At 34.8% G+C, this 22,076-nt stretch overlaps 1 protein-coding gene across 2 annotated transcripts in view; it reads left to right on the forward strand.

Moving 5' to 3' along the window:
• The first annotated feature begins 1,595 nt into the window (after positions 1-1,595).
• Positions 1,596-22,076, forward strand: part of LOC148237396 (uncharacterized) — a 34,783-nt gene continuing 14,302 nt past the window's right edge. Inside the window, exons 1-2 of one of the 2 annotated variants that reach the window (XR_015812624.1) lie at positions 1,596-5,421; positions 6,339-10,227. Coding sequence is in view for 1 of the 2 variants with exons in the window: in XM_088205376.1 (XP_088061502.1) it covers positions 1,682-2,539 (858 nt within the window). In the remaining variant the exon portion in view is untranslated. Of the gene's footprint in view, positions 5,422-6,338; positions 10,228-22,076 lie in introns of those variants that run through there. The other variant, XM_088205376.1, reaches the window with a different exon arrangement.

Consider the following 22,076-nt stretch of genomic DNA (forward strand, 5'->3'; position numbering starts at 1 on the left):
GATATTTCTAATGAAATTTCGCCTTATCAATTCACTTTAAATGTCTCTACTTATCATTTAAGAAAAGACATATCAGAGTGAGTTATTCATATTTTTATTATTAATTATAAAATACAGTAACCTGTATTTTGCAAAAATATTTATTTATTTGTTTATCCATTTTATTTATTTATATACAATTATAAATGCCATTTTTTAAGTAGTGTTCAGTGTTTTGACCAACGCTCACTTGCTGCCGCTCGGTTGCACCTAACCTGTTTATATTTCGATCAGAACAGTGAACACGCCATAAACACAACAAAACAGGTTATTGCAGGAATTGTACGGCATCTGTTTTGGTACGAGGCAGTTCGAACACGTTAATTTTCAATGAAAATATAATCTTCTATTCTATATAAATAAAGGGCAATGTTCGTATGTGTGTACTCTATAGATTCAAAAACTACTATCATCCGGTGGTGTGCTAATATTATTAGCAGGTAATTATTACCTGTTACACCACGTTCAACACCAGCTGATGAATTGAATGCGTGTTTAAAGGCATCAAATTTGTGGAGACACTGTAATATATTTACATTGACGACAATCATTTGAGTTCAATTGCAAAACGTTTTGCTCAACAATTATTGTATATTGGAAATGGCAAATTTACGATTGATTAATTAACAGTCTGCATTAAATTACCAACTGATTTTTATAGTATCCACTCAAAAGAAGAATTGATTCAATGCGTATTTCAAAATAGCACACAAAATTACAAAAGTCATCAATGGTTAAGTGAACGTGCAATATTAGCTGCATAAAATGTGGATGTAAATATTATTAACATCATCATTTAACATGTGCTACCAGGCGAAACATATACTTAAAAATCAGTAGGTACTGTTATGAATCAAGATGAAACAGTAAATTATCCAACTGAATTCACTCGATTTAGCAGGATTACCACCACACGTCATAAATTTTAAGATCAGTGTCCCTATCATTCTTGTTAGAAACGTTGATCCACCACGTCTTTACAGATTGGCAGGTAATAACTAGGCAAAAAATGTCGTCGAAGCATAAATTTTAACTGTAAATTTGAAACGAGAAGATGTGATTCCAACAGATATGCCATTCCTATTCAAACGATTGCAATTTTCAATTAAAACCACAAGGTCAACGTATAATTGACCATGTTTTTCTCATGTTCAATTATACGTTGCATGTTCCCGTGTAGGAAAATCAATCGATTTATTTAATTCAAGTGAATAATTGAATTGTATTGTTTTAATTGATATACATGTGTATTAAAATTTAGTAACAGCGAAGATTTTTATTTAAAATTGTAAATAAAAAAAGGAGCCAGTGCGCGCCTTAGGGAAAGCAAAAGTGCTCTCGGCTCGGAGGAGAGGGGCGCGCTTCGCTCCGGGTATTTTGACGGGAAGGTCGGTCACGCGAGCCCCCGCCCCGCGCGCCGGCCAGACGCCGTCTGCGGCCCGCAGCGCCAGCACGCCCCGTCCGTCCGCGCGTTCACAGCGGTGTCGCAGGGCGTGAGTTCGATGGGCCGACGTCGCCGAGCGGCGGGGCGGTCGCGACGGCCGGCAGACGCGCTCGGATGTGAGCTCCTCGGCGGAGATGGCGGCCGCGCGGCCGGCGGGCGGCTAGCCGGCCGCGCAATTCTCGGCTAGCGGCTAGCGGCATGGCGCTGGTGCCCCCGCACCTCGAGTCGGTGCTCAAGAGCTACAGGAGGCGGGCGCCGCGCAGCCTGAGGGGCCCCCGCGCGCACCAAGAGGAGCCCCCGCGCGACGAGTCGGCCGCGGCGGCGACGACGACGCGGTCGGGGGAGAGCGCGGTCCCGTCGCCCGTGCCGGCGCTCTCGCAGCCCGACCGCGGCCGGGGAGAGCGCGGCGAGACGCTGCTCGAGGGCGAGCCCATCTCGTGCTTCGCAGTGGGCGGCGAGCGGCGCCTGTGCCTGCCTCAGATCCTCACCTCCGTGCTCACGGACTTCAGCCTGGACCAGATCAATCGCGTGTGCGACGAGCTGCAGATCTACTGCTCGCGCTGCACGCCCGAGCAGCTGCACGAGCTCAAGGCGACGGGAGTGCTGCCGAAGAGCGCGCCCTCGTGCGGCCTCATCACCAAGACGGACGCCCAGCGGCTGTGCGGTGCGCTGCTGCACCCGCCGGACCGAGGGGGCGACGGCAACGGCGACGGTGGCGGTGGCGACGCGGACACCAGACAGACGACGGGCGAGTCGTTTCGCGTCTACCACGAGTGCTTCGGCAAGTGCCGGGGCGTGTGCTCGCCGGCGCGCGGCCGGGACTGCATCGAGTGCCAGGAGTGCCTGGGGCTGTTCTCGCCGCGGCGCTTCGTGTGCCACGCGCACCGCTCCTCCGAGAACCGCACCTGCCACTGGGGCTTCGACGCCGCCAACTGGCGCGCTTACCTGCTCGTCGCCGAAGACCAGCCGGAGCGCGAGCGGCTGCAGCGGCTGCTGGACGACGTGCGGCGGCGAGAGCCTCCGCTGGAGCCTCCGCACCGCTCGCTCAGGCGGAAGGTATTTATTTTCTTCGTTCAGTTATATCGTGCAACTTCCTAAGCTTCATGCGGCACCCGTTTGTCAAGCTTTTAGAATTAACGCCTAACTTTTGTGCGATGACTAGAGTAACCATATTTACTAGACTCCCAACGAGAAAAATCCTTCCCCCAAAAGTGTGGTACGTTTTTCCAAGGAAATATATTTTTTTTCAAAAAGTTCAATTCTTGTGTACAAAGAAAAATTGATAAAAAATAAATAAGGAAAGATATATCAACACATGCGTCTGATTCGTACGTATGTATTGCAAAAAATTGTATGAGTATTTTATATTCCCCTAACTACACGCACCCAAATAGCACGTCCCCAATTTACTGAATAGTGAAATACGGGACGAATGGCAACCCTAGCGATGACTTATATCCGAAAGATCAAGGTTCAAATCAGTGACGTCCATTTCATATTCTGACCAAATTCAAGGGGGTCAAAATCGATTATCTAGCGTTCATATTAAGACTTTTACACCAATATTATAACTTACAATAAGTAAGAATTGAATAAAGAACATCTAAACCGAATTTTGATCAATATGAGAGCGCAAAAATAATTATCCCTTCTCAGAAGTCAAGAATCCACACCAAAAGCAATAAAATCATGTCGGCGCCGTCGCAGTGGGACACGATTTTATTGCTTTTGACGTGGATTTTTGACTTCTGAGAAGTGATAATTGTTTTTGCGCCCTCATATTGACCAAAATTCTGTTTAAATATAGTATTTTTTAAATATAGTGTAATATCCAAAAGCAGACAAACTATGGAGCAATATGCGAGATACGTTTGTCTACTTTTTCGGCATATTTTCCATTAAGAGATGAGTTGGCTTACTTTGTATTTTGGATTGACCTAAATATAATTAGTTTAGTAGTAATTTTCATTAGGTTAGGTTTGGGTTAGAACAGAAAATCGACGATTCGCAACTGTCAAATGAGTTTCATAAACCATCACATTTTAGACCAGCGTATAATTTTACTAGGGAACGTGTTAGTGTGCGTGCATAAGCTGCGTATGTACACGAATCCGCGTAGCTAATCGCTCGTAGCTTTGCTGCGTGCGCATTGATATATAACCATTGGTATATGTTATTTGGATTATGTATTCTCAAATTGATTTATATATAATTATAATTTCATTACTAGATATGATGATGTTAATAAATCTCTTATTTTTTACTCATTAGAAAAATTTAAATAAAATTTTTCAAGCGCGAGTAAAATAGTAACTAAAATGAAAAATTGTTCAATTAATCAGATATAGCTTACCGTTGAATAATCAATGCATAAAACAATAAAGAATTTACGAAAGCATTGTAATTCTACAAACGATTGTAAAGACTTTTGCACGTTTCGCATGAAATATTAGCTGGAATGTACATATTTTACTTTCAATAGTAAAAATATATAAAAATGATTTATGATCCCTGCCGCAACCTTATCAGTGTAGTAGTTTGGGTGGCTGGGCTTTGGAGTGGTCTCTGGTTAACGCTGGTCTATCAATTATATTTTCGCTAATATAAATGTATATAATATATACTGGTGAAAATGTATTTGGACTTCACTAGGGACATTATAACTTTACTGAAAAATACACATTCACTGTAACATATATATCGCATGTATATAAATGTATATGTATATACATATGGAAAAGTTGAAAACATATAATTTTTTAGCACCTGCCAGATAAATTATATTTTCACTGGTAATAATGTATATCTACCGATAAAAATTTCACTGCAATAACATATTTTAAAAAATATTTTTGGGATAGATTCGAGACTGTTTTTATTAGATATTCATTAAAAAACAACCTTAAATTACTGGTTTAGAATCAGGGACGTGATTTCAGCTTTTTTTAATACTTCTATTGCATTAAGATTCATAGTATTTAATTAAACGACATGCCCTTTTATGGCAAAATTCAAAAGGGGGGGGGGCTAATATTAATAACGATTTTACAGTATAACGAATTTTTTTCTTCGGTCCCGTGAGCTTCGTTATACTCAGTTCACTGTATATATTATTATAAAATAATTGTTCCATAAAAAGAATTTGTGCATTATTGTTGAGCATTGGTCAGAACACTGAACATCACATGAATGACTGCAACGAATCCTTTTCCGTAGATTTACCTTACATAAATGCACAAACAATTCGTTTTATACAAAAAAGTGTTTCTTCACCCTTGTGGTTTACATTATTATAAACTTAGAATATCACTTCCACCTAATTATTAAGTATGGTTTACATTATTATAAACTTAGAATATCACTTCTACCTAATAATCATTTGCCTGTATTTTCTGTATTCTTTTTATTTAGTGCTTAATATGTAAAATATAAATATCAGGTTATTCCCATAAGTCTCCCTTTTTTGGTGCAGGTTAACAAAAAATATTTTTAGTAACAAATTCGAAAAAATGGAAATAGAAGCAATACGTATATCAATGTCGTTATTTATATTCGGGGCAATGTCCAGAGAAAACAATATGTGAGTAAATAAAAGGAATTAAGAAAATCCATTATTTTTTCCATCGTCTTATTCAAAGCATGCGGACGAGCATTGTCTTGGTGTAAAACTACCCTTAATATATTTACAAGGGTAGGCCTTTTATGGTCAGAGCCTCTTTCAAATGCTTCAGTTCTGAGTACAATACATTTCTGTCGTAATTGTTGAGTTACTGCCTCTAACCACCCTAAACAAATACAATTCTTTGTTAATTTATCTAAAACTATTTATAAACATGATTTATAATTTGTTAATGTCCATTGTTTGATCAGCCAAGGAAATCTCAGGTGAATCCGAGGATCGACGAACCGATCTCTTGATAACCCTTATTTTATATTGCGTTTAACCCTTAGTTACTCGCACAAAGAAAATTACATAACTGCTCGCATGGGGTCACAGGTGACCCCAAATTGTAGGAATAATTTTTATTATTTATTAAATAAAACTTGTTTATTATTAAAGTGCTTTATTAATTCTATTATAATTAAAAGGACTAACATTAACTAAATATCTAATTAAACAAAAACAAGCTAAATTAAAATAATTATCAAAAATTAACAATTTATACTTATACTGAGATAAAGTTAAAATTTTAGAATATTTTTAGGAACTCTCCGAATCACTTTTATTACACTGTTGACAGTATATTTGAGAGTGATCATTGCACACAAACTTTGCGTTTAGTTTTACTAGTTTTGTTTGGCAAAAAATCCTGAGGTATATCGGGTTTGTTTTTCTTGAGTGTTCCAACTAAAGTGAACTTGTAGGGTGGATCCAATAATTAATTTGCGAGTTTCACGCTCGTATACCAATTGTCTACGGTAACATTACGGTTACTTTCTTTTATCGGCTCTACAAGACGTTTTACTATGTCATTTGGGCTGTTTGAGACTTGGTAAGGACCCGCAGGTTGTTTGCCAGAATAAACCTCAAAGGCCAGCAAATAAAATGTTTTGGAGTCTACCAATGCTTGGTTTTTTATACCGTATTTATTTGGTTTGCTTGGCATGTAAACTTTGCCTTTGAAACGGCCACGGAACCCAATCAATCTCTTTCAAAAAAGTAACTTAATTACTCGCATGGGGTCATCGCTTAAGAGCGCAGCGACACATCCTTCCACTCCCGTTCCTTGGTCGCTACAGGAATACAAACTTCGACGCGGGCTATGAAGCTAGCGGGAGCGCGGGGAATTTCGAGAAAGAGCAAATGCTTCATTTTTTAATGCGAAATTGCTTTGACCCCATGCGAGTAATTAAGGGTTAATCAGTGAATATGTAAAACGTATCGTTCGATATTTGGAGATGTCATGTTTTACATTTAAAAAAAATTAAAAACATCAAAAGTTTAGTAAACTAAATAATCAAAATATGTTTGTGGATACGACTTATGTTAGTTATTTTTCCTTAGAAGAGGATTTTTTGCAAGAAACCTTTTCAAACCTATTATTTATATTTTGAATATATTTTGTACTGAAACTTTGCTATTTTTTTGTTATATTTTTATCAAATAAATATTTTTTAAAAATAGTAACCAATATTAAAGTAGGAATCATTTTTCGAGTTAAAAATATGATGGACTACAAAGGATGAATATGCTACATTTTACCGCAAAGGGTTAATGTAACATTGTTATGGAATATGCAATGAAGAAGAATTAACGACTTTATGCATTAATGCGTTTAAGCGAATACATATGTAAAAATACGAATTTCAACTAAATGTTTCATTCAATATTTGGACGTAAGCTCTAAATAATGCGTAGAGTCGTAAATTTGTCTTTACGATAACTGCAGAAAATATTCAATTTTCGTTGCCATTCACATGTTAAGAGAACATAAAATGACAATGCAAAGGTTTATAATATTATGCACAGTAGTGTTTTTGTGAAAAACTTTTTTAAAAAAATTGGTGCCAAATTTCTCGACTAACTTATTATTTTTTAAATACTGAAGAAAAAATAGAATTCATAAATGTACCTGATATTAAAATATTATACATTTTAAGTAGCTTTATTGAATGGTTTGATTGCAAATCGTTCATAATTTCACCAAATGTTACATACTAATATATATAACCAAATGTATTCGGCTTTAGTTTTAGTTTATATTTCGACTGTTGCAGTGGCAGTTTAAATTCCTGTTCTAAATAGTAAATATTTCTTACAACAGATAAGCGCCTCAAAATGAAGATTCTCGTCTCCAACATTCAAAGTAAAATATAAATATAAATACGCTAAAAACATTTTTTCAGTCCATGTTCATATTGCAATATAATATTTCCATTTATTTATTTTGTTCCATTAATTGTCAAGTAGATAAAATCGATAAAAACAATATTAATGCTTTAGTAAATATATTTTTAATTTAAATTAAATTTATTTAAATGCCTTAATCAATGTTTATTTTTGCAGTAAATTACAAACCTTAAATGTAACAATTTTATTTGATATTTTCTTGCAAAAAAATATCCATTGTTCGTAAAATCTGACGTATACTTTCTATTACATAATTTTCCTTGTTATGATGTTATTAATTGTAATATAGAAATATAACCATGAATGAATGTTTTAATTGAAAAACCACAAATAACATTCATTCATGCCGCTACTGGTCGATTGTCTGGAAAAACATTTTTTAAAGCCCGCTGAAATACGTTTGACGGCAGTGAATTGTGTATAGCTACTCTTACAGTGCATATTTAAATATGTTTGTGAATCGCCACAACAATGCTATCAATGCTAATCGATAATTGATTTAATCCACTGAGCCGCATTATAATTATGAACGACATGTAAGGGACACGAGCGTTTTTAGTTTACAAGAAAACATGTTCAGTTCATTCAACGCCACCAAGTTAGTTGCGGTCATCTACTGTAGTTTCTCATAATACGCTTGTAGTCCTATTGTTAGTTTATATTTATTAAATACCTTCGAATTAGTAATTGTTATGAATTATTTTTTGTAAAAAAGTTGAAAGGATATAACATTAGACCCCCAATAACACGGTAAATTGGGAACGTGCTATTTGGGGGACTAGCAAATGCTCGTACAATATGTACGGACGATTCAGGCGCATGGTGAGATATCCTCCCTTTGGCACCCAATTTACCGTGCTATTGGGGGGTCTACTTTAGGTATATGTATTGCTATTTGAACGTACAGCACTATTTTACAATTAGAAAAAGTGGCCGCGCATTGAGCTAGTTTTGTATCAATGAACTATATTTTTATAACGTTTTAACGTTTCATTATTATTATCGCAAAAAAAACGTCAATGTTGCTTGATTTTAATAGTCTTTGTCAGATAGTGACTGGGGAGACAGGACCACCCATAAATTTATATTGCACACATGTGCTAATACATTTTTTTTTATTGTATTCTAAATATCTGTCAGATGGATGTGTAATATTACAATTTATATTTTTGCGTCGTTATAACGCACAAGTAACGAATCGATCGATAAGCAACCGCGCAGTATTCCATTCATAAAATTGCTCAAAATTACACCCGTCCGGCCAGCAGCGGATAATTTCAGATAAATTCCTTTATTGTGTCGCCAGCTACCGAATTTCAATAGCAAAAAATAAACAAGATTAGATAGCAGCGAGCGCTGTAATTTTTCGAATCGAAAACATATGGACGATATTATTTATGTGTACGTAAATATCGAAGCGTGTGTACACCCATGTAATGTTGTTTAACCGAAGGCGATAAAAATAAATAAACAAAACGCTATAGCTCTAGCTAATCGCGTATAGTAAGGCACTATGGAATGTTTTCAGTTTCGACGTTTGCGTGTTTCTCTCTCTCTCTCTCTTTTTCCTCTCTCTCCCACTCGTTCGGTCTGAGGTCGTCAAAAGTCGATACCAGTCGACTTGTCTCGTTCGTATGTTGTTTGCAACGTTTATTTGTTTGCTTTTTGCGGCAAGTGCACGTAAAAATATCACACAAAAAACACGTCTTATCTGTTACGCTGTTACTATATTCCATTCAACGGGACTTGGATAACTTATAGATGAATGAGATTTGTTTGAGGAAATATTCTCTATGATATGCACTATCCGTTCGCTGCGGACAAAACTACGTAAATCAACGACTTCTCCATATTACGGTCAAAAGTATCAGCGGATACACCGACGGTGTAACAATATGAGATAAAAACATACTTATGTTGTTTACAAGCCGAGTGACTCGGCCGAGTAACTAGGCATACATCTTTTGGCTATAGTATAGACGTGCCTTTAGATACTGTGTTAAAGCATAAAAAACAGCTCATTTTTATATATGTTTTTTACTAACCACTTTTGTCTTGATTATAAATGGATAATATGCAGACTAATGCTAATTGCATAATTACACTCTCACTGTCAATGTTGACGTCAACTCACCCCATGTATTAATTGTCTCGTACGCATTAAATGAAAGTCTTGAAAAGCCTACGAATCATGTTTTTATTACCTTTTTTCATATTGCGTTTTAATAAATAATTTTAGACAGTAAAACTCTGATCTTTATGTAATATTCGCAACTTACTGGCGTCGATTTTAGGAATTGTTAGGCCGCAAATTGTTTCTATGGATGTGTGTTTATATTATATATGTACAGGCGGCCCTCGACTTTCGCACATAATTGGTTCCTGAAAATGTGTGCGAATGTTAAATGTACGAAAGTCGAGGGAAGTCAAAAAATTGAAGTTGTGGGTATTTTAAAATATTTATTTATCAAGTAAATATAAGATCTTTAAGAGGCGTTTAAGAGACACGTTTAAGTGGGGTTTGCGGGTGTTTCCTTTGAAAGTTATCAAGAGTTAACTGTTTTCCACCATTATTTTTCTTTTCTTCATATAGTATTTTATAACATGCTATGTTTATATTGATCGCCCCATGCACTTGAGATATGCGTTCTCCATTGGGATCACAATCTTCCATAATATTTAAAAATTTGTCAAGGTGCGTGAAGGCTTCATTCATATTTTTCATTGTTAAAGAGTTTTCCAAAATAAACCTGTCTCATATACATTCAATATTTGACTAGAGGAATATTCTACACCTTCAATAACTTTGGATAATTAGGAAATAAATTCTTTTGCAGTATCTTTATCCGCATCAGCCGATTCTTCAGTAAATTTAATATTATGAAAAGAATACCTCATTTTAAAATTGTAAAACCAACCGTTACTTGCTTGAAAAACCGTGTTAAAATATTTTTTTAATTTATCCTTCCAATCTTTGTGCAAACTAAGAGCTTTTGCTTGAATAATTGAAATACTCGAGGGACATCTTTTTGATGTTAATCATCGATCTGCGATGACAAAGATTTTCCATTTCATCCATGTTTTTTTTTTGCTGTGTTTTTTTGGAAACATATCATTAAAGATTGTGGAAATATATCTTTATTTTCCACAATTTTGAACATATTCTTTAATTATATTTTTTTTTTGCAAAATTGAACATATTGTAGACCTGTTTGTATCATACGAACGTCCGATTGAAGCAAAAGATTCATCGCTATCAGAACGTTTTTTAAAAAAAATTGTTTTTTTTTTAAATGTGCGAATTGTGCGAAAGTCGAACGTACGCATTCACATAAAGCATGCATTAGGGCGCCATGTCGACGTCACATCTCGCGTCTCTTTCTAGCACTCACTCGTCTCTTTCTAGCATCGTCTTAGAGGCGCCTCGCTGCCGCTCGCGCCGACTATTACTATAGAACCAAACAACCTAACCTTTTTTTAATGATATTGTATTGATTTGTTCTGATTTCGGTATATCTTGTAATTGTTCAGCATCATCCAATCTATGACCAACTGATCCCGCGATCGCAGCGGCGTATGAAGCGACGCCTTTTGAGTATTTATGGAACTAATTTAGGCGCCGGCGTGAAACGTCATCGTGACGTCACTTTGGCGCCCTATCGCGTGTATATTGTGAATTCGCCATCCGTATGACTGTATTCCTCCCAACTTAAATTATTTTTTTTAGTTTCCAAATAATGTTTCCTGTGATGTACACCGAGTGTACATCCCATCTTATGTGAATATATCGATATATATGCCGAATAAAATGTTCATATTTTAGGCATTCCTCCGCGATACACTAAAATATTAAATTATAGTAATTACCGAAAGTAACAAAAACAAATATTCTTTCAGCAAAGTTCAATGCGTTTATTTGTTTCTATTATTATAGTGATTATTTCGTAATTATATTTGTGTTTTTCTGATTTTAAATCTCTAATTTTTACATGTACACTGAGTGTACACCATCGAAGCGGGCGGTCTTTTTATAGTCGTTATGTTTAATGAAGCATGGTCTAGTATTGAGTTTCTTTGCAATTATCGATTAATAACCAATCAGTAATTGCATTAGGTAAACACGTGGAATGCTGAACTTAAATTTATCGAATGCTATTGGCAAATGTTAGCAATGCCATTAATAGTATCTGAACAAATATGAACACAGTTATGTGACCAGAATACTATTTTTACATTTATTTTCCTTCCACTATTTTTTAATCTAAAAGTTGGATCTACATTTCCTTTTCACGAAAACATCGAACGACAACGAGTGACTCACCAGGTCGACATCAAACGTCCCAAAAGTCGAATTTAGATTGGAAAAAATATGAAAAATGGCCCGCTTTACAATTTGTGCCGATTTTCCTAAGCCGAGAGTTCGTTTTTTTTCTTCTTATTTACCTCTCGACACTGACAAAGTGCCAGTTTCTTCGCGTCGTAGAATTCCTTCTCAGAATTTCGTCATCATATTTATGAAATTCGTAAAATAAAAATAATCGCTTCGATTTTAGGTGCCTCTATGGGGAATGCAAATGATACTATCGCCACGTTTCCGGGACAATTTTTTTTTAATAAAAAAGAAGGAATTTGGACGCTGAAGGTCTTTTTTTTTCAGCGTTCGCTATCCATCTGTTACCGATGCTTCATTATGAATCATATACATAATATATCCACGTGCTCTTTGGCAGCGGTCGCGGTGATATAATAGGAAAACCTAGGCGATGTTACGGCGTTGATTAATGCGAAAGAAAATATGAGGAAATTTATGAAGACTTTGCATGCCTGTTTCCATTTATTTGTGTATAAGCGAGAAGCAGAAGTTTGTCGGTTATAGCGACTGAAAATCTAAGCTGGAATAAAAACTTGTAATCTTCGAACTAATAATGATAATGATATGTACTAAAAAATCATGAATATGATTTTTACATTTGATGCAGCGACTGACAAAAGTGTGTGCGTTCTTTGTACTACATTGAAACCAGTTTGTTAAGTTACTTTAGCCAGGATGTACGCCCTCTTCCTGCATTCCGTTTACGTCGAACTTTCCGTGCAGAATTTCATTTTTGTTGTTCCTTATCTAAATGGGTCAGATATTCTCGAATTTCTTCTTCTCGATATAATCATTTTTTGCGGTTGTTTATCTTAACAAATTCAATGTCTTATCGCTATTAGTCACATTCATATTTGGTGACAGTATCAGTTGATTTTTAAACAAATCATTTTATTAATTATACCATTGGTTAGAATTCAGTGTTATGACATGTATTTTGTCGTTTCTACATATATACAATTTTTGAGAAACGTTTTCTGCAACGATTCGTCAATATTCTCGCACTGTAATCGAGTTTCTTTCCCCAAAAGAGAGATTGCCCCAAATCTTGGCAATACAGACCGTAAATAGAAATTCGATTTGATATCCGCTTATTTTTTAACGTTAAAACGGAAAATAAATGTTTTTTTTAAACACAATTTAGAGGATAAAATATGTATTCCACACACTTCATTGTACAGTATTATCGATTTGATTTATATCATTAGTATTTGTATTGTATTTTTTATACATGACAAATGTGCGACATACAAACATAAATAAATCATCGTGAAAGACTTGAAATAAATGGTACTTGACAGGGTTTCAGTTTAATTTGATTGTGTCACTATTTTGACATTCAACGTATACTAAACGTAAAGCGAACAAATCGCAACTAATGTAATATACATAGATAAATGTACAACGCACGAAGTAAAAAATTCGTTTTATATATTTTCTTAGCTTGTTTTCAGATATTTTCGACATATGTTGAAACGTTAAATACATTTAAAATTATTTCTGGCTATAGCTAATGTATGTCGCATTTCTATTTGATTGAATATTTTGTGGTGTTTTTCGGCTTTATAGTCTTATACGAGTTATATTGATTTACCTGTAACAGAGACAGTTAATTTTTTTATTGTTTTATTAAATCTTCCGTTGGCGTAAGCCCAATGCGATACAACGGACAAATCTGTACCAACTGAGTAAGTAAATCAGACATAATGAATACATACAAGGAAGTATTTTAACCATCAGACTGAAAGTCTGGAAATCGGTGACATCTTTATTATTAATTAGTAATCATGATGTGCTATATAATTTATAATCAGTGGATGCCACTGCAGCTAAGGCCGTTTTTTTTTAATAATAGCGCATTTTTATAAATAAAAATTCAAATCCGCTGCCGGGGCTCGAACCCGCAACCTTAGAGTTAGTAGTCTGAGACGTTACGGACTACGCTATTCCGTCCTTAAATAAGAGCGACATGTCAAAAGTTGCTCATTACACGATTATAAGTGGCATGTTCGTTTCTATGCCGTATGAAATGTAAACTTTGCTTACCTTTTGCATAGTCTCTTCGCGTGCTATCGATGGTGAACATTAGCAGTTATATTATTATATTTTCCAGATCTCTTGTCCGGTGGAATACGTATTTAGATAGAGGTGGAGATTTTGTTTTTGTTGAGAATTGAAATAAATATTCTTCGTGTTTATTTCCTAGTGCATTTTTGCTAGGGGCGTTAGGGTACAATTCATTGCATTCTCGACGTAAACGTAACTCAATAAAGCAGTTTTTGAAATTGCAATCCGTCGATGCCCAGCGGTTTATAGCTGCGGCGAGTCGCGATTGCGTCCCTTGTGCGTTTTGGCCAAAATGTCAGCACTCAAATTATTCAATTTATCAACGAGCTTGCCAGACAACGATGTTTTCGGCGATAAATACGAGGAGCTGGGCCAATTTATGTGGATGGTATATACCTATTTTAGAATATCTTGTAACTGGTTCCCGATGAAAATGTATGTAAAGGATTTGACTGATCCACTACTTTGCACAAATCACCCTTTTGTCGATTTGTTAATTTATTCTACTGATAGAATTTCTTCTCTTAGTACAGTAGGTTCTCGAGTTACGCGGTTTCTACTTACGCGGATTCGTAGTTACGCGGTTAAAAATTTCGAAAATTTAAAATTTGTTATAATATCCTGGTTCCTGGTTGATAATGCACCGTGTGATCACGAACATATCAAAATAGCATTTTTGCCCCCAAATACGACCTCTATAATATTATACAACCTATGGATCAAGGTATAATACAAAGCTTTAAAAAATATTACTTAAGGACAATTTTTAGAAATGCCATAAAGGTAACTGAAGGGCAAACAGTATATCACTGACACAGTTTTTGAAAGAACACAATATTTATGAAGCTGTTAAAAATATTGGTGTTGCCTGGAATGAAATTGTAAAGTCTACCATGAAAAACGTTTGGAAGAAGCTTACTCCTCAATTTTTTGAAGTTGTTGAAGACCCCATGCAGGAAGATAACATAATTAATGATCTTGTTGAAATGACAAACCAATTAAATTTAAATCTAAATGAAAATGATTTGATTGAATTGTTAGAAAATCATAGAGTGGAATTAAACAATGAAGATTTAATAGAACTTGAAGAATATAGAAACAACGGCGGTGATTCGGAGGAGGAGGTCAAAGAAACAAAAGAATTTGAGTACAAAAAATGAAAGAATGCCTCAATTTGATAGACCAAGGAATGGCTGGATTAAAAGCACAAGATCCCGACATTGATCGGTTTGAGAAAGCCAATAAAGCAGTTCAGGACGCTATTTCCTGTTATAAAAATATCTATTATGAGAAAAAAAGATCTAGTGTACAATCTTCACTGGATAAGTACGATTTCTTATTAGATAAAAGAAATCCAACACCTAAAGATATTGAAATGGAATAGTATAGACATTATGACATGATATTTTAATGAATATGTATGTATAAATATTATTTTTATGTTTCTCATTTTATTTTGTAAAAAAAGTTAAGATTATAATGTATGTAGACATTTTACACATAGAATAAATTTTTATATTGCTTTTATTTTCATTTTAACCTAATGTATACATACAAGAAGACGGCATTTAGTTTTTTTAAGTATCGTTCGAATGATTGGGGGAATGTATTAATATTTAATACATATCGGATGAGTATTCCTCTACTTACGCGATTTTCGACTTACGCGATTTTCGACTTACGCGAATTTTTCTGGAACGAATTAACCGCGTAAGTCGAGAACTTACTGTACTGAAAAATACGAGTTTTGATTCATTCGACAAAAAATGATTGCTAAACTTCCAATCCCCAAACTTTTTGCATACAACTTTCCCTTTGTATGGTTTTTAATTCTCAAAAAGAAAGAGAGACCAAACTTCAGATATTCAATCAAAAATAAAATAAGGTCTAATTATTTTAATTTAATTTATTGCCAATCTTGGTATTATCAATTTTTTTCCATTTTTTAACCGCGGTAATAATAATTTGTTGTCTTACAAATTTTCAGTTATTTTAACCATTGATATGTACTTTTCATTTTGCAAATGACACGGAATTTTTTTTGAAAATGTTGGTGACTGATATATGCAGAATTAAATTATCTGCTAAGTAGGCGTGTTCTTGTCACTATGTGTACACATTGTCCGGTTTGTATGTAAAGGATCATGCAGTAGGACTCCTCTCGGTTTACAACTCGACAGTAGTAGCAGAGTAACGTAACGAAAAGAAAAACGCACGCGTTGCACAACGGCGTACGTGCGTCGCGGAAAGTGGCGGTCGACGTTCGCTATAGTGCGAATCGATCGACATTCGGAAAAAAGAGAAGAGAAGAGAAAAAGCGCGGCCAGGGCCGGTGCATGCATGTGTGTGCGCTTCCCTCCTCCTCCTCCCCCTCAGTGTCTCGACACGCGCGCGTGTTTGCCTCGGCGACGAGACAAAGGCGCGGGCGAGACGAGGACTAGAGGGGCGAGGCGGAGAGAGGGGGGATGGTAGTGGCGGTCGGGCGCCAAAGTCGGGCATTAAAAAGAAAATTCTTTGCCAGCCAGAAAGGGGGGCACGGAGGATAGGATGGGGCAACAGAGTACGTACTAGTCGCTGCTGCACACTCTACGTTCACGTTTTCTGCGTTGAGGGGCGATGTCTAGTGCGATTGAACGCGTGTGCGGAAAAGTTGCGTTAATGATTTTTGGATAGAAATATACCGCAGGTTCATTTTTGGATTTATGTGATAATTTTACGGTATGTGTGTGTTGGAGATGTGATACAACAAAACATTATTTTATTTGTGTTGGTTATTAGATAAAAATGCTACACATTCCATAAAACAGCAGTTCCAATTTTTAGTTTCCCCGAGTCAAATCACGCACCGGACTCATTGTGGTCAGGTACGAAAACTTTTTTAAATTTAAATCTCAAAACATATAGCATTTATATCAGAGATGCATAGACTTAAAGCCAAGAGCAGCATTGATGTATTATACTTTACGTTATATTGTGGGGATCTTATTCTTGAAACTCGCGTTAATGAATGTGACCAAAAATTATCATTCTTCAATAAGGATTAACTAGACAATAGTGTAAAGGATAGGACCACACAAAAGCCCTCGTTACGACTAGAAAAAATGGTTTCACATAAATCACGCAGGTGTTCTCCTGTGCATTTTCAAAATATTTCTTTGTTGCGAAACGGTCACGGGAAACAAGATATCACCGTAAGATTATAATATTCTCGTTACACAATTCGATCTCGGAGATGTCCATCAAGCAAATGTCGCTTTCTAAAGGCGTATACATATTGTGGACGATTGGCTAGATGGACGCTGCATGATGTGATTCGTCAGCAAGCTTTGTAGCCCTAAATACTTAAGGACTTAAGGCTGGTCTCAAATTAGGAGACGGGAGACACTGGCAGACGCGGCCCCTTCGCCAAATTCGTAGAAACTGTCCGCTCGTGAACAACATACGGTCATGGACGCTCACGGTCGGAATCAACCTCCGCCATACAGTCGCTGCCACATCAATCAGAACTGACATCATCCCTCCGTCAGCTTCTCCACCACCGCTCGGTGAATAACGATCTCGCCCATCATAGTTTGTCGCAATATGAAATATAAACTAAAGTTTCCAACGGCATTTTTCTGACTGCGAAGTCACACCCCTTTAGGGTTACTAAACCTTTAAATATAATATATATAACAAAAAAAAGGACGAACATTTATTTAAAAAAAAAACATTGTCATTCCATTGACTTGACAAATTTTTTAATATTTGGTTCAATTTTTGTAGTAGCTAAACATAAAATGAATTCTAAATTTTGTTCATAATTGAAAAAGTTTGTTCACAAATACATATATGTTGAACTAAGAAGCTTGCGCATCTTAATGCATTATCAACTAAAAATGTATAATTATTTTTATCGACGCAGCAATAGAAATTTAACAAATCGCATTCCTTAAATTTATGAAGAAGATTTCTTCATTTTGCATATCGATTAGCTCAAGTTCAATTAACTGGTGCATTTTCGGGTAAAACGATTGCTAAATAAATCGAGCAACTGTTTTATTTTATGAAAATCAGAAAAGCGATCTCTGAAGGCTGTTATTAAGTTGTCAATTGCTTCAACATATACAGCCTTGACCATAATAATGGAACACCCCATTAAATGTATACTTTTAAATAAATGTAATAACAAAGTTTTTGGGAAAAAAATAAAACTAAGAAAGCGTGCAAATTTTTAGATATTAATTGGGTTTTAAATATATTTAACTTATATTGAAAAGAAACAATATAAATTTGATTAATTGATTGATCTTTACCCTGAAGTCGCGTATTTGATAATCGTAAAGATTTAAATTTCGTCGATTAGAAATATTTCTCCACGACTCAATCACCTCACTTCTGTATAAAAAATTAAGTCACTATATTTACTTTCAATTAATTCGAGAAATTGTTTAAAATTGTTTGCTTAAGCGCACGCGATTTTATAAAATTAATTGTTAAAATCAAAACTTTCATAACATGTTCAAACTCTAATTTCTTAAGGCACAAGCTCTCCTGATGAATTATGCAATGATTGTATTAATTCCTCCTCGCGGCTTCCCAAATATTATTTGAATAAAGTCACCAATCCAGAATTGGTTCCTATCATGGAATGATACTCCATCAGTCGTAATAACAAATATTTTCTCAGTCAATTTTGGAACACTTCTAAAAGCCCAATTAACATATCACCGCCTTCCGTTTGATCTGTTAATGAACTCATTCCGATCAACTCTTCACACACTTCAAACTCATATGTATTCCACGTGCAAATATTAATAACCGGACCGTGGAAGTGACATCAGTTGATTCATTAATAGCCAAGGAAAAATAAGCAAATTTCATTGTATTCATTGTTAATTGATTCTTTATATCTGCTGACATTGATGTGATTCTCCTTTGTACATTCATCCAGTTTAACTGGATATTTTCAAAATATTTGGCAGATTCCGTGCAATTTTTTTTACATCTATCATAAAACAATCTTTAATAAAATCTCTGTTTGTAAATGATCAACACATTTTTGCTATGAGATGAGATATTTCAAAACTTATTTCCGTTGCAATTTTTTAATCTTAAACAATTTTTTTAACATCGTTTATTGGCCTGTCAATTTTCGTTTCAAGGATACAATTTTTTGTTGACGGATTTCCTTAGATATATTTTTATAGTAGAAATTTACTATAAAAAAATCGCAACATAGAAACAAATTGGTATATACAGTAGACTCCCCCTCCTCCAATAAACGTTAAACTAGGGAATTTACCGTGTTATTGGGGGTCTACTGTACTATATATATATATTATACATTTTTTTTATATAAATTTTGTTTCTGCTTGCGTCGTATAACTTGGTTTTCCCTGAGTATATTATACTTTTAATGTAAATAAAATGTCAGCATCACCAAATATGCTAAGAAAAATAAATCTGTACGTTATATATATATAATTTAGTATTCTTTAATAATATTGATGACCACCAATGAGGCTTAAGTGCAGCTCTGAACTACATCTGTCTTTCTGGGTTGGTCGGCAATAAATTAATCACTCGCTGAACGACCAGTTGTAAAGGTTTACAGTTTGTGAACCTATACGGGGTTGTCTCAGGGATCAAGAATGAACGATCAAATATGTTCGGATTGTTTTCGATGCAAGATATTCTTTGTTCTTCGAATTACCGATGATGAAAGATTTTGTATCCCGAATTTTTATTTGCTTATATTGTTCATTCGTTTACGATGTGGTGCACAATTGAATAAATTCCTTGTTTCGGAAGCACATTTTATGATTCGTCACCAATGAATAGATTTAAATTAGTACATTAATTGTATTTACGATCGTAAGATGTATGGAATTTTTCCCCTGATGGTTATCTTGTTTACGCGTTGCTGGTTTTGCACTAAACTCGAATTTATATGAAGATGTGATTGTTGAGATTTAGACTCGAAATATCACCACACAATACTTCCAGAGTAAACAATTTTTAACGACCTTCAGGTTCTTCGTTTTCAATGGATGTTCCAACTATTCATTACATTCTTTGACGTCTGGATAAGTATAAAATAAGAGTTGTCATAAACAACGTTAGATTTTGGTTATTTCAAGAGAAATAATACTCGATAGTTGTGTGCGTGTGAATTTGAACAAAAAGAACGTGATTTATTTGATTTGTGATTGTGTTTGTTTGATTGATGGTGTTATTTGTTTTGATTTTAATTTTAATTAGGAGTTGATAGATAAGGTTTGTTTTGAATTGTGCGCACGTGCAGTGGTCGTCGACCTTTTTTATAAATCTTAAAATGGCAACTCACAGTTGCCATCAAATCTTAAATCTGCACATATTTTTTTGTATTTTATATAGTATGCATATATTCACACTGCGCAGTTTAATCTGTGTCATTTGTATTTATAAGAAAAGCAAATGGACCCGTCTTCTCCCAAATGAAATATTTTAGACAGCGCATGTAATTCCATTTGCTGTTACTACTGGAAACATTTTTGAATGAATCATACGTTGATGTCTTATCGTTGAACTTATTCGAGTTTATTTTGACTTTTTAGAATGCGATTGATCGTTCATAGTGGTATAATAAAAATCAGAATTGCAAGCATCTGAATAATCTTAAATGCTTGCCAAAAATTCGAAATTTTATTACGATTCTTAGGAAAATATTTGACTTGGCTAAGGATAATGAAAATTCCTACTATATGCTTATGAACCCTCATAATCTCACGTTTTGCGCTCATAATTTTGCGCATCAATGCCGTGGCATGGTCCATCATTTACATAACTATGGTTGTGGTTAAGTGTATATTATATACGATTTATATAATTGTACTGTACAACATAAATTTTGCCACAAATATAATATGTCTCGAAGTAAATGCATTATTTTGTTAGGATTAAACTCAATTAAAATTGTTACCAAAATTATTCTAATATACTAATTTTTATGTTAAATTATATACTGATTTTTATGAATTATTATTTGAAAATAATGCATAAATAGCTGTGGCCAATTGAAAATTGACATGGCGGTTCTTATTTTATCAACTTTGATACATTTTTTACACGTTTTTGAATTTATAATAGATAATTACAATTGTTAACTTTCGTTTTCCGTTAATACTGTTTAAAAAATACAGGTATTGTAAAATTAGGAATGTGTAATTGCGTCTATTCTGGGAAAGGTGTAATTTTTTCGTCGTCCTAGCAAGCGCATAATGGCGAGCCTCCAACTCAACACGTGCGCGCCACCTTTTTTTTTGTTCTTTTCATAGAAAGCATTATCGAGGACATTTAAAAATTAGAAGCTTGTAAATAAAACACTTTTATAACATCTTAACAAAATTTATTTGACGTAATTAATCTATATTTTTAATAAATTCTTGTTTTCAATTATTTTATTGCCTATAAATTTTCAATTGTGTTCTGACCATGTTAATGATTGTGTAATCTATAGATAGAGGATTAAAATATTGAAGGTTTGAATTTAAAAACTATAATTGGACTCCCAGAACAAGCTCGATGGCATGGCGCAGAATCGTCTTGCAAAATGAGTTCAGCAATATGTTAGGAGAGTTCTTCAAAGGTTGGAATAAAGTCGTTTTATACAACCAATTTATATGTTTTTGCATTCATGGTGCCCTGGACGATATTTACAGAGCCGTGCTTGATGAATCGATTAATGCATAAGGGATAAAATCTTTCGCTTTTTCTACGGCGTACAGTCGTTTACCACCTGCTCCAAACAGATTAAATTTGGTTTCGCCGGAGAAAGCCACTCTTCTCTAATCTTGGACGGTCCAATGGCGATGAGCTTTTACCCATTCAAGGCGATTTTTTTTTAATTTTCGTCTCGAAATATATATATACATATGTTTAATACTAGATATAGAGACAATTTAAGGGGAGTTAAGTATAAGAAAATGAGTACAGGCAAGGGAATAATTTACGGATGTATAATAAATTTCCTAGGACAATCCGCAAAAATAAAAATAGGATAAAGAAACACATTCGTGTATTATGTACATAAATTACAATATTAGTCTTTTTTATATTATGTTTTGATTAAATTTGTTTAGTGTACATAAATAATAATTATTTTAAGGTTGCAATTTACATTCGTCATAACAAATTTATTAATATTTAGTACAGGTTTTCAAAATAGCGTATCAATAAGTTAAATAATAACTAATAAAATATATATCGTATTCAATGTTTATTACATACTAATATTTACCTCATTAAATCGACGCATTGGACTCGTCTAAATACAAATAATC

This window comes from Plectrocnemia conspersa, unplaced genomic scaffold (genome assembly GCF_051122295.1).
Source record: "Plectrocnemia conspersa isolate PC_06_02 unplaced genomic scaffold, ASM5112229v1 ptg000002l, whole genome shotgun sequence".
Taxonomy (NCBI): domain Eukaryota; kingdom Metazoa; phylum Arthropoda; class Insecta; order Trichoptera; family Polycentropodidae; genus Plectrocnemia; species Plectrocnemia conspersa.